This window comes from Aulostomus chinensis, chromosome 9, assembly GCF_037954235.1.
Source record: "Aulostomus chinensis isolate RoL2024-O1b breed Wild chromosome 9, RoL_Achi_v1.0, whole genome shotgun sequence".
Taxonomy (NCBI): Eukaryota; Metazoa; Chordata; class Actinopteri; order Syngnathiformes; family Aulostomidae; genus Aulostomus; species Aulostomus chinensis.
In genome coordinates this window covers 26470622-26483916 of record NC_141328.1, presented here as the reverse complement: position 1 = coordinate 26483916, position 13295 = coordinate 26470622, and the positions used below count along the sequence as shown (strand labels likewise).

The 13295-nt window shown below is 46.6% G+C and overlaps 1 protein-coding gene and 1 long non-coding RNA gene across 2 annotated transcripts; both read left to right on the top strand.

The window, feature by feature from the left end:
• The first annotated feature begins 3964 nt into the window (after positions 1–3964).
• On the top strand, positions 3965–4466 carry LOC147256549 (uncharacterized). The gene is made up of 3 exons (XR_015117767.1): positions 3965–4164; positions 4249–4290; positions 4381–4466. It is a non-coding gene; the product is annotated as an uncharacterized LOC147256549 (long non-coding RNA).
• A 3847-nt stretch (positions 4467–8313) lies between these two features.
• Positions 8314–12854, top strand: adora1b (adenosine A1 receptor b). Its single transcript, XM_086214656.1, has 2 exons — positions 8314–9140; positions 10889–12854. Exons 1-2 carry the CDS (start codon positions 8800–8802, stop codon positions 11730–11732), a joined length of 1185 nt encoding a protein of 394 aa, XP_086070782.1. The 5' UTR covers positions 8314–8799; the 3' UTR covers positions 11733–12854.
• Positions 12855–13295: the final 441 nt, after the last annotated feature.

Genomic DNA, 13295 nt, shown 5'->3' with positions numbered 1-13295 from the left:
CTGTCTGTCTGTCTGTCTGTCTGTCTGTCTGTCTATCTATCTATCTATCTGTCTATCTATCTATCTATCTATCTATCATCTATCTATCTATCTATCATCTATCTATCTATCTGTCTATCTATCTATCTATCTATCTATCTGTCTGTCTGTCTGTCTGTCATCTGTCTGTCTGTCTGTCTGTCTGTCTGTCTGTCTATCTATCTATCTATCTATCTATCTATCTATCTATTGCAGTATAAATGAAGCTACTTTATCCAAGTGACGACCCATCAACATTTATTCGTTTTGCAGTATCCATCCATCCATACATCTTCTTCCGTTTATCCGGGGTCGGGTCGCGGGGGCAGCAGCCTAAGCAGACCCAGACTTCCCTCTTCCCGACGACTTTGTCCAACTCCTCACGGGGGATCCCAACTTGGGATTCCCAAGGTGTTCCCAGGCCAGTTGACAGACATAGTCTCTCCAACATGTCCCCAAGGCCTCCTACCATTTTGATGTACCCTGAACACCTCCCCAGGGAGGCGTCTGGGAGGCTTCCTGACCGGATGCCCGAGCCACCTCATCTCACTCCTCTCGATGTGGAGGAGCAGCGGCACCCTCCGTAGGAAACTCATTTTGGCCGCTTGTACCCGCGATCTTGTCCTTTCGATCATTACCCAAAGCTCATGACCAAAGATGAGGGTAGGAATTTTGATCGACCAGTAAATTAAGAGCTTTACTTTTCGGCTCAGCTTCCTCTTCACTATGATGGACCGATGCAGAGCATCACTGTAGACGCCGCACCAATCCGCATGTTGATGTCACGATCCAGCTTTTCCTCACTTGTGAACAAGACCTCAAGGTACTTGAACTACTCTACCTGGGGCACTCCACCCTTTTCCAAGCGAGAACCATGGACTTGGACTTGGAGGTGCTGATTCTCATTCTGGCCGCTTCACACTCAGCAGCGAACCGATCCAGCGAGAGCTGAAGGTCACGGACTGATGAAGCCAGCAGGACCACATTGTCCACAAAAAGCAGAGACCCAATCCTGCAGCCACCTAACCGGATCACCTCAACACCCTGGCTGCTCCTAGAGATTCTGTCCATTCTGTCCCTTCTTAAAAAGGGGAACCACTACCCCCGTCTGCCAATCCAGACGCACCGCCCCTGATGTCCATGCGATGCTGCAGAGTCGTGTCAACCAAGACAGCCCTACAGCATCCAGGGCCTTGAGGAACTCGGGGTGGATCTCATCCACTCCCGGGGCCCTGCCACCAAGGAGCTTTTTGACAGACTCAGCAACCTCAGCCCCAGAGACAGGAGAACCCACCACAGAGTCCCCAAGCACTGCTTCCTCACTGAAAGATGTGTCGGTGGGATTTAGGAGGTCCTCCAAGTACTCCCTCCACCAGATTGAATTTAGTGCACAGAGGGCTCAGCCAGATGGCGTTCCAGCAATACAGGGGCGGAGAAGGAGCCTGGGTGCAGATCCAGAAGCCATTCTGTAGGTAATGTTATTGACTCAGATTCGATTTAGGCGGCCATGTCAAGGTCATAGAACAGTGAACGGAAGGTGCTCTTTAAGTTATATGGAAAACCAGAGACACTGCTGCCCTCTGAATCATCCAGACGGACATCACAGTGGAGCCGAATAACCACGCCCTGCACCGTGGGTTGGGTGGTGTGTTTAGTATGGTAAGAATTGATTTTTCTCATGTTCTACAGTGAAAAGCAGTTCAACCTGGAGACAAATGCACACCCCTCAGAAGGATTGTAGTTTCTCACTATGATAGTTTGGGTAAGAGATGCAGTGGCGATTTTTACGTTGTTATTGTGCTGCAGAGATAAGACAGGCTGGGGTGACCAGGATTTCAAACTCAGAGAGGTTGAGTTACAGATGGCGTTGCTTCATCCAAGTTAAGTCTCCCAACAAGACCTTGGAGTTATGTGTTCAGATGTGTTGATATCACAGGTGAGCAACTCTACCTGCACACCAGCAGATAACAAAGAGGTGCTGAACATTGATACAGAGAAAAGGTGCCCAGCACAGAGCCTTGGGATACTCCTACAGAGGGACAATGGGATATGGACGCATGAGATGCAGGCTCTGAGACAACCTCAGAGTTTCATCAGCGCAGGCAACAGTATAAAAAGCGCAACACATGAGGGCGGGGCCGGGTAATCACACACAAGGGCAGGAAGAGGAGGATCTAAACTGAGACAACAGGTGAGAACCAAAATAAAACCATAAGGCAGGAAATATGTGGAATCAATGAAGAAAAAAAACTAAAAACATAACCTATGTGGCACAGCCAGACGTGACCTAGAGGAAGGTAGGTGTTAAAAAGGCCATTTCTACTGGACATTTACAGCAAGTCAGGACTTTTTCACTTGGGAGGTTCATGATGTCGTGTTACTGGATTCCTGCATGCTCTCATGGTTTCAAGTGTATTTAATTTTACATTTGTTAATTAATCTTTGGATGCGTGTGTTAGCGTATTCTTTTAAGCTGAGCTGTTATTTTGCCATTAGCTGTATTGTTAGCATTGCATGAAATTCATAAGTTAATAGGCCTTGCTAAGCTCCAGCAGTGCTAGCAATAGTGATGCCAATTTCATAATATGTCTTGGCTTCCAGTTAATTGGAGTATTTCAAGTCATAAAATCAAAAGCATATTCTTTTGCTGCGCTGGCTGAACAAATCCCGGTCTTTACATTACACCAAGAGAGTTTGTGTATTGATTTTTTTTCTGTCCTCTGCTGAAGCTACAGACATAACATGTAATGAACAGACGGTAAGACAGTAACTTGGTAGGGGTTCATTTAAGTAACCTTGTAGTGGAAACTCTCCTATTGTATTGGAGTAGATGCCAGTCAGCATCTTTAAATTCTGGAAGTCTCTACACAGCAGCAGCATTCAAAGCAGGACTGCACTTTGCCTGAGATGCCCATCTCAGAGAGTCCAGGGAGCAGAATTCAGCTAGTCAAAGGCTGCTGAAGGGTCCGGCATTTGTGCATAATAGAAAATCCCCAACCAATTGTAATTCCATGGTATGGAGATGCAAATGAGCAGCCGCAGTCCAAACACACGTTCTTCAGACTCTTGATGGAGCCTGCTACAGAATTAGGGTTTAATAAGTCTGTCTTTTACACTGGATCCTGACATCCAACATCAAAGGAGCCGGTCCTCCTCTCCCACAGCGATCCAAAACTAAGTGTTTGACCCACTTTTCTTCTACTTGCCAGGAGCCGCTCTTGCTTTTCAAAGAAACATCACGGAAAACTGAGCCGACAACAGCAGTGACTTATTACCAGCATTCTGAGGTAACAAATGCATCAGAGGCCGGATCACCTCATCCGCCGCAGGTTTTACGACACTCTTGAACAGACTAGTTTTATCATTCATCAGTGCGGTTTTCCTCTCGCCCATTTCTTTTCATCTCCTATATCATCTTAGTAGAAGCTGCTCAGAACACCTAGCCGGAGCCTCTCTCCTGCTCCCGTGTCTAATTATAGTCTCGCTCCCTTTCAGTGATTCTCCACCAGTTACCTATGTGCTGCCTTTGTATGCTGAGCTGAGAGACTTCCAGCACTGTTGAGGTGAACGAGAAATTAGACCCTGATTTCAACGGGAAGTGCTGACTTGTTAAAAGCTATAATTATTTCATTCTGCATTTCCTCTCCCTCATTTCCTCCGAGTGCAGCGTGATAACAAAGACATGTTTATGCAGTATAAGCATACATATGTATACATACATATAAATAGAACATATCATTACAAATTCCTCTCCTGTAATTATAACCTTTTTTTTTAAACAAATAACAAATTAGCAATCCACAGCTGATATATTGCAAATGAATGATATTTAATGCACGAACTGTGATTATCTGTGATTATGGGAGGGATGTTGCTGCACACGCTGTGCTTCAAGATGCTACCAACTGTTGTTATGCAGCGGGTGCTGAGAATAGTCCCTCTCATTATCCAGAAGCCTTTTGATATGTGCACAGCCACATGGAGAACTCAAGACCAATCATAAATCTTCTCTACACTCTCACGCAGGCCTCACGGTGGCCAATTTAATCTATATTTTTTTAAAAAGTGCACTGAGCAGCCCTCCCACTCACTCTTAAACCGCTCAAACATCTCCACGGAAACAAGTTGTGGTTTCCTACCTCAAATGTAAGTCGTTTTACTTATTTATTTTTTTACATATTTATCTACAAATAACCCTGCATGTGGGCTAATTTTATGATTGGTATGCAGGCTGACACAGGAGCAGCTGAAACAATCACTCATCCAGTGTGGGTGAGAGGTGTGAATGAAACACTTGACCTTGATATTCTGAGGACGGGGAGAGTGGCACTCTTTGCTGTCTGTTTTTCTTCCTGTGCACAGATGCGCTGAAGTGCTGGGGGAGATACAGTGGAACATTTGCAGCTCAGCAGTTTCTGCAGAGAGAGAGAGAGAGAGAAAGAAAGAGGGGCTGAATGACGTGGAGGTGGTGGTTTGAGTTTATTTTTATGTCAGAGACCTCCTCTTCCTTCCCACTTAAAGACACATTCAGGAGAGGAAAAAAACTCCCCGGTGAATCCCCTATAATCCCCAACTATTAGGAAATCACTTTAAAAAAACAACAACAACTGCAAACATGTCTCCTCTCATCTTCCTTGTTGCATGGATGAAACAATCTGTAGTAGTGAGCTGTAGAGCTGGCAGAAGCATCCTACCTTTGACTGAAGCTCAACTAATCAGTTGCCGTGTAGCGGTGGCTGCAGCTCGATGTAATTCACTGCTGTTACGCAATAGGCAATAAAAACAAATGCTTTCACCTTTTTTTTTCATGTCAGTTCAGATGGTCTTCCGTTGTGGGGTTTGTTTTGGGTTTGTTTTGCCTTTGACAAGCAAGTTACACACGTACACGCGCACACAGACGGACACACACTGTTAAAAATAGATTGTTTCATGGAGGAAAAAAACAGAATGAAATAAGGTCAAAAAGCATTAATTATCATGTAGGGCATGATCTTTCTACTCCACACACGCACACGTGTAATTAGCCTAATATCTGAATGTCCAATAATTCGTTGCCGTGGTCATAAATGTTCTCGCAGCAGAGTTCGACGGTGAGTCGTTGTTGTTGTTGTCCTCTTTCTACTATCCTGGCCAAGCATCCTACTTTATCACACCTCATCAGCAGGCCGAATGGAGTCTCGCATCCAAACGTCCCAGTTTTGATGATGAGGAAAGCTTGAGGTCTGATGTCAGACAGTCCGCCGACAGGCTAGATGTTGACATTTTTCATTTTCACCCTGTCACCTCCAGCTTCGTGAGGATGCGGTGCTTCATTTCTTATGCGCGTTGTGGTTCAGCAGCAGGAGGGACGATGTGGAGCAGCCAGCTGGCAGCGCTGAGGGGGATCCTCGCACCGAACCATCAGGTGCTTCTCTCTGAGAGTAAACAGAACATCAAAATACTCCCAAGTAATTTCCATGTACAGTTTTACCATATCAGGACGAGGACTCCCCCCTCCCAACCCACTATCTTATATTGTAATGCCATTTTGTGAAGAGACACACTCTCAGCCCCAAATTCCATATAATTGTCATTTCTTCCTTATGCAAATGCTGTCTGCTGTGTGCGGCTGTTCATTCAGAACTTTGACAACATCAAGATTGGTTCTATGACGATGAGTTGCGTAGAACAAACAAACTGAATTTAACAAGAAGTTTTTGTGAGAACATGAAGCCACGGAGGAGGAGACATCTGTCTTATTTTCCAGTGATGCCCCACTTTCTGGAGAATTCCCATCTAAAGGACAGAGGGCCACGTTTACTCCCAGTGGCTGCAACACTTCGCAGGCTATCCATCTTCTGTTGTTTCTCATGAAACCTCCCTTGTGATAACAGGGCACTTTGTTCCTTGTCAGCCGAGGTCTTGCTTGAAATGGCGAAACTGCTTTTTACTGGTCAAGGTTCCGTGACAGATTTAATAATCTCTCAAGTTCAACCATCCTTTGAGACCACCACTGCAGTTAATCTGCATTTTTTTTTAAATGACTGAGTGATATATATATATATATATATATATATATATATATATATATATATATATATATATATATATATATATATATATATATATATATATATATATATTTAGCATTTCAGCAGAAAACGAAAACACAGGGGAGGAGGAGGCTATGTGATCTTTGCTCATTTGAATACGGACATGGCTCAGTGCTCGGCTCTTCAGCTATAAATGCTGTGTCAGAACAAAGAGGTTGATGTGGCGTACAAACCGAGAGGGCCGCGCCTGTAGCCATTAGAGGGCCTTACTGTCATCTATCAGGGTGAGCCACGTAGAATGAAAAGGTCTTGTTAAAAAGCACTCAACCTTGTAGCTCAGCTTCTTTCCAACAAATCCAACAACAGAATCTCGTGAAACTGAAGCGCGTAACACTTGGCTTGTCCAGATAATTAGTCAGATCTGACAAATGTTTACTGAGGCTTTTTTCAGACTCTGCGGACATGAATTGACGGTCTATGAGAGAAGAATACTCCTGGGCTCTAAGTTCCGCGATGGTGGAAGATGTCAGAGCATTTCAGGAGGTCTGTGTGTTTCACAGGTTGTCAGTTGGCTCTGATGTCTGCAGTGAAAACACTGCCGGGAACAAACACAAACGGCATTACAAGCGCTTCACGCCATGTTGAGCATGATTGTGTTCCCCGCTCTCCAAGGCTCTAAGCTGCTCAGCGGAGGAGCACAATGAGAACAACAGTGTGAAGTGATGGCGACTCAACCAGGCTTTACACGTTATGATGGTCACCTTTACCCAGCAATGGAGGACGGATTGATACCCAACTGTAAAACTGCAATCTGTAAATTACTCTCACAGGAATAAATGCAGCCCTGACAGTATTTCAGAGGGACAGCATCCATCAGCACATCAGTTCTGGGTGTGTGTGAGTGATGGATTTCTTGTGCGTTACTCCCATACTTGCTCATTAGTGTCACAAGCAGGTCGGTTGCCAATCAGTGACGAGACCATATGCTTGCTTCCTTCCTCGGTGCGTGTTGGCCGGCCTCTAAGCCTCATGCTGACGACCGTGACGCTGGTCACAGATGGAGACTCTCTTCAGACGAGCTGCAGCAGGCTGTTGGCTGTCCTGCCGCCGCAGCAATGCAGTTTGAGCATTACCCACATCTCCTGTCCGTCATCTCGCTGTGCTCTTTGGTTTCTGTTGTTTTTTTTTTTTGTTGGACTCTGTGTCACATGTCGCTGCCTTCCTCCACAGAGCGCAGAGCACCATATGTCAGCCCCTCACATCTCGTCTACAATCAATCCTGCCTGACTGTGAGAACAGCGACCCTGTCACTGTCCAGGCTAACGCAGCTGCCCGCGAATGACCTTTGAACCCCAGTGAGGGAGCGCAAGATTCCAGTGCTGTAGTTTACATGGGGATGTTTGCTATGCTTGGCTGCTCCGGCTTTGTTTTTGGGGGTTCTCTCAAACCAAGTGACAGTTTAGTGTGTCACTGCTGCTCCTGAGTGCTCCGAGTCAGAGGCAGGAATTGTCTTTTTTTTTCTGTAAGGACGGTGTTGATCAACAGAACTGATTCAGACAGGTTTGCTCCCCTGGAGGTATCGATTCCCCATTAGCTCAGAGGAGACGGCCTGCGCAAGTCTGAGCGGCTGGTATTTGAAGTCCCCAACCCATGAATATATTTAGAATGAGCTGAATATCTGTTTTACTGCAGATTTCTGTTCCCCAGCTGCTGAATCAAATGAGGTGTGTGTGGGTAAACATTCACCAGCCACACAGGAGGAGGGTAAAGGGAGAGCTTGATGCTGCCTGCTGCTGTAATTGAATCTCTGTTTACACAAACCTTTATCACACTGGGATTTGTTGGCTGCGTGTGTCACGATGACTTCTGCCATTATATGTTCTTAAAAAAAAAAAGCATTTATTTATTTTTATCCGTTGTTGCAGTTCACTGCTTCACCTGTTATCAGAACAATGAGGCAGCAGAGCAAGGTCCAGAAGGAAAGGCGTGCAAGGCGTTACATGAAGCCACAGATAACGGAGAGCTTGTTCACCCCTGCGCTTCCCCGGGACCGTCCCGCAGACGACGGCATCGCTTTATTCCGGCATGGAAACATGAAAATAGCCACTCGTCAAAAAATTAACTATTTCAGTGAAACAAAGACAGCAAAGCGGAATGGAAGGGGGGGGGGCGAGCGAATCACCATGCTATTCTTGGCAATTGCATTATTGCTGCCAGTGAACGCACAGGACGGGGGGGGGGGGGGGGCGGGGGAGGAAAACGGGAGAGCTCAATCCCTGCGCATGAGCTGCATGCGTTCACGCAGGAGATAGTTTCGAATTTGCTTGACTAAAAAAAACCACACACAAAACAAAACTGCTTTGTGTAATTAAGGTGAGAAGAGGTGGCCGTGAAGCTTCCTCCTCCTGCGTGACTCCGGAGCGCATGTACGGGCAGGATGCTCCTCTCACCCGGAGCAGGTGTGTACAGCCAAGAGGAGGCGCGGGGCGCAGAGCTGGAGCGACGGTCGGATCCTAACACCTGCTCCAAAGGGAAAGCATTCATCTGCAGCTTCTTCCCTTCAAAATAACTGGATTTCTGCATTATTACAACTTGCATCTGGTGAGCAGGAGTGGGCGCAGTGAAACCAATGGACGCACGGCGCGTTTGGAGAGCAGTGACAGAAAGATCCAGGGCTGCTGGCTTGGCTCGTCAAGGGGGCTGTTGAGTGAAACCGGTCTCCTTATCACGGACAGAATCATTTTCAAGGATGCCTGTAGCACTTCTATCCGCGCAGTCGCTCTACATAGGAATGGAGGTGGTGATTGCTGTGGCGTCTGTCGTCGGGAATGTGATGGTGGTTTGGGCGGTGAAAATTAACAAGTCCTTGCGGGACACCACGTTTTGTTTCATCGTCTCTCTGGCTCTGGCGGATATAGCCGTGGGAGCCCTCGTCATCCCCCTGGCCATCACTATCAGCATTGGACTTCAGACTCACTTTTACAGCTGCCTGCTGGTGGCGTGCACGGTGCTGGTGCTGACGCAAAGTTCTATCCTGGCCCTGCTGGCCATCGCCATTGACCGCTACCTCAGGGTCAAGATCCCGACCAGGTAATGTGGGTCTTCATAACACGGGAAGTTAGTGTCAGTTGCTGTCACCATCTAAACCACACGGGATGAAGATGGCGCTGAGACAAGCTTCACTGCCAGTGGTCCTGGACATAGACGTCCTCATGAGTCTTGCGTTTCACCTCTCAGGATTTCTCCACCCTAGAAGCCCCTCATGTGCTCTGAATAATATCACCACAGCTGGAATTAGTCGCTCTGCCCAGGAACCCCCCCCCCCCCCCCCCCAAGTGCCACAGAATTAGCAGTGGGCTTGTATGGAGGGTAATATCAGGTGTGCAAACTAGGTCAGATTTTCTATCAGAGATGTTCCCTCTTTACATTTGATGCTCAGGAGCGTTAGTGGCTTATCACACCAGGCTGAAACAAAAGACAGAGCAGTGGTGCTGAAAGGCTGAGCAGATAAGCTGGTTGGAAGAGAGGAATTTACTGTCAGGGAGAATTGTCTGTGACAGCCTCAGACTTTGATGTCCTGTCCAAGACTCCACAAAGTCTTCCAACGTTTCATCGGTTCTTTTTGCTGTTGACTCCCTGTTTTAGTATTAAATCATGAATCATCGGGACGAATGCAGACACAAGCTTGTCTACCTCAACGACTTCTACATCAATCCTGTGCTTCACTACAAAGCACATATCAATTGGAAGTATTTAATTTCTGTGAGACAGTTTTACAGTGATGCTCTCTACAATTCTACAATTCTACAATTTCATTTAGCAGACGCTTTTGTCCAAAGTGACGTACAACACAAGCAAGAATTTAGACCTAACTCTCTGTTCTCTCAGTGTTGTTTCTGCCACTCCCATCATCCCACACGTCATATCTGTCACAAAAAGATACACAAACGCAGAGGATATTTGTTTCAGAAAAGGGATTTTCTCAACATTTTAATTCTTGCTGACAGCAACAGCCTGCTACCGAGGCTAGTATTTCTTCACACTCACTGCTGTTGGATCAGGGATTTCTTCCAGGGAGAGCAGCTTTCAGGCTGAGTGTATAAATAATGATTCTTGTGCTCTGGTTAAGACACGAGGCAACTCAACACACACACATACACACACACACGACACTGATCAGCTCTAATAACATACATGACACCTGTGACGACCGGCCAAAGTGCTGCATTTTCTTTTGCTTCAGGCTACACCACAGTAAAGGTCAAGTTAATGTAACGTTAACGTTCCATTTACGGAGTTAGACATCAGTAAGATCAAGCATTCGTGATCTGAAGGGGATTCATCGTTGCTTCACGCGCTCTCTAACATGAGCTGGAGGAGACAACTGTTGTTCTTCCTGCCTGAGGCGGTTATCAGGCCGAGTCCGTGTCACAGCGCAGCAGCAGAAGATATGAGCCGCTTCAACATTTACCCTCCCCTGCCTCCGTCGTCATGTCTTTAAAATACTGTAAACAGCTGAAAAAGCCAGACCCGTGAAGCCTGTTCTTACCACTACTGCAGTCAGTACTGCCGTAACTGTAATACACTAGAGGGTAATATCAAGCCAATTGAAGAACTATAATTCAGTTTGTCCAGTGCAGAGGAAGTATGACATGCAGGCCGCGCTGCAGCAGGGAAAGAAGAGACTGCCTCCTTCGTGGAGAGAGAAAACAGGTGGTGTGTCTGTGTTTGAATGTCCTGTTTTAAAGGAAACCAGTGCTTTTGTCAGCTTGAAGACAACATGAAGCAGAACAGAAAGCAAGTTGTTGACATGTGACTGTGTTGCTTTGCGCCTGCAGGTACAAACGGGTGGTGACCCCCCGGCGAGCGGGTCTGGCAGTGGTCATATGCTGGATGGTGGCTTTCATTGTGGGTCTCACACCCATGTTGGGCTGGAACAACCTGAGGGCCCTCCAGCTGAACGGCTCCATCAGCTCTGACCTCGTCATCACCTGCCAGTTCGAAAACGTCATTAGCATGGACTACATGGTCTATTTCAACTTTTTCGGCTGGGTGCTGCCACCGCTGCTGCTCATGCTGGTCATCTATGCCGAGATCTTCTACATGATCCATAAACAACTCAACAGTAAAAAGTTCACCACCAGTCACACAGACCCCAACAAGTACTATGACAAGGAGTTGAATCTGGCCAAATCTCTGGCTCTGGTCCTCTTTCTGTTTGCCATCAGCTGGCTCCCCCTCCACATCATCAACTGCATCACTCTCTTCTGCCCAGAATGCAAGAAGCCCATAGTCCTCCTCTACATCGCTATCCTGCTTACCCACGGCAACTCCGCTGTCAACCCGATTGTCTATGCTTTCCGTATTAAGAAGTTCCGTACAGCCTTCCAGAAAATCTGGCAGCAGTACTTTTGTTGCAAGGACACGCCAGCTCTGGAGATTCAGCCCAGTGACAGGAAAGAGATGCCAAATCCAGAGATTCAGCAGGCGACAGCGCCACAGCCCCCTCAGAAGGAAAAATCGGACCCCCCTCAAGAGCAGCCGTCGCCGCCGCCTGCCTGCCAGCAGCAGCAGCAGCAGCAGCAGCAGCAGCAGCAGCAGCAGCAGCAGCAGCAGCAGCAACAGGACCAGAGGACGGAAGTGAAGGAGCACCCACCTTTACTGGAGCAGAACACGGTGTAAGCTGAGGAAGGAGGCTGATAGCTGGCTGGTAGAGAAATGATCAGTGCACAGGCGTTGTCTCCCTCCTCGGTGTGATGAGGAGTGCGAATGGCTGCACGGTGCTTGGAGCTGAGGTGACTGGGATCACCCGTCTCATGTACATGAAGGTCTGTGGTCTCCGCTCAGGACGGGTGGCTCTGACTGAGGATTGTAGTAATGAACTTGCAATAATGGACGTCCCTCTGACAATGACTTTGTGTCTATCTTAGTAATTTGAAGACATTAAGCTTTAATTGTTTAGTTCTTTATGGTGAAACAGTCGGTGTGAACACTTCGAAATGTGTAATCTGTTATTGTGGTTGGTTAGTATCAAATCATAAAATCAATAGAGCAGGTTCATCTTACTCGTGTGTTAATGTTCAAACTGACAAGTCCTAAAAATATGAATGTAGTAATAATGTAAATAAGAGACTGACACAGCACAGCTGTGGACTCTCATCTCTTCTTCAGGGTCTTAATCGCACAACAGTGACATAGTAAGAGGCACTATGGGAGAAAAATTTGCACGGAGGTTTGCATGTGCTGATAAAAGGGTTTTGTAATTTCCTCGCTCTCCTCCGCTGGAGCTGAGTCCCTCAACGGTCCATCAGCGCCAAACCACTATGAGGAGATGGACTCGGATAAGAAACAAGCAGCCGGAGGAAATGAGAGTTTTTAACCTTTTAGAGGCTTCGTGCAGGAGGCTCATGTAGCTGCAGGATGACAGCTCCTCATGGGGGATAAACACAAGATGCACTTAGAGCTCGCTGATATCCAGCCGGCCCTCATGCCAGCTGCTGGTGTGAGAGGGCTCCCCCCCCATAAAACTTTATCACAACACACCCCTACAGACAGCGACTCCCATGGCCTTATTCTGTATTATACGTCGTATGGACTGGAGTCCTTTAACTGTCCCAGAAAAGATAACCTGAAGATTGTGAGTATCTTTACTACACTGTAAACTCAACATTTTGCATAATGCCAACCAAGGGCATCTGTAGATAACTTATTAAAACTGCGTTCAACATCACTCTGCATCAGAATGTAAAGTCATTCCTTTTGTCTCTCACAAAGGCTCGGCACAGGGCGAGCGTTAGTTTGAAGTCTCAACTCAAGCCCTGGTTTCTAGATGTATTTATTTATTTTCTACACAGTCAATTTTGTGCAGCATCATGATGGCAGTGGAGCACGTGGAGTAAGCAGAGACCACAGCAGAGCTAAAAGGAGAGGGAATAGTTGACTCCCACTCTCCAGGTGCACGGATACGTGAAACTCCAGATGAATAATAACGTTGCTCACTTCGTGCAGGATGTTTGCCAAGTTCCTATCAGTGTATGTGGAATGTGATAAGATGTGATAATATGCCTGAGTGCAACCTGAGGAAACACTTGTGCATCCACCCAACCAGTGCAACATTTATTTCAAGAAATATAGGAGCTGTTGTAAACGTTTACTTCATTTCTTGAGTTGTAATTCTTCTCCAGGAGTCTGTAGTACACTGTAAATATGGATTTTAAGTGTCGATAATAACTGGATATATCCTGT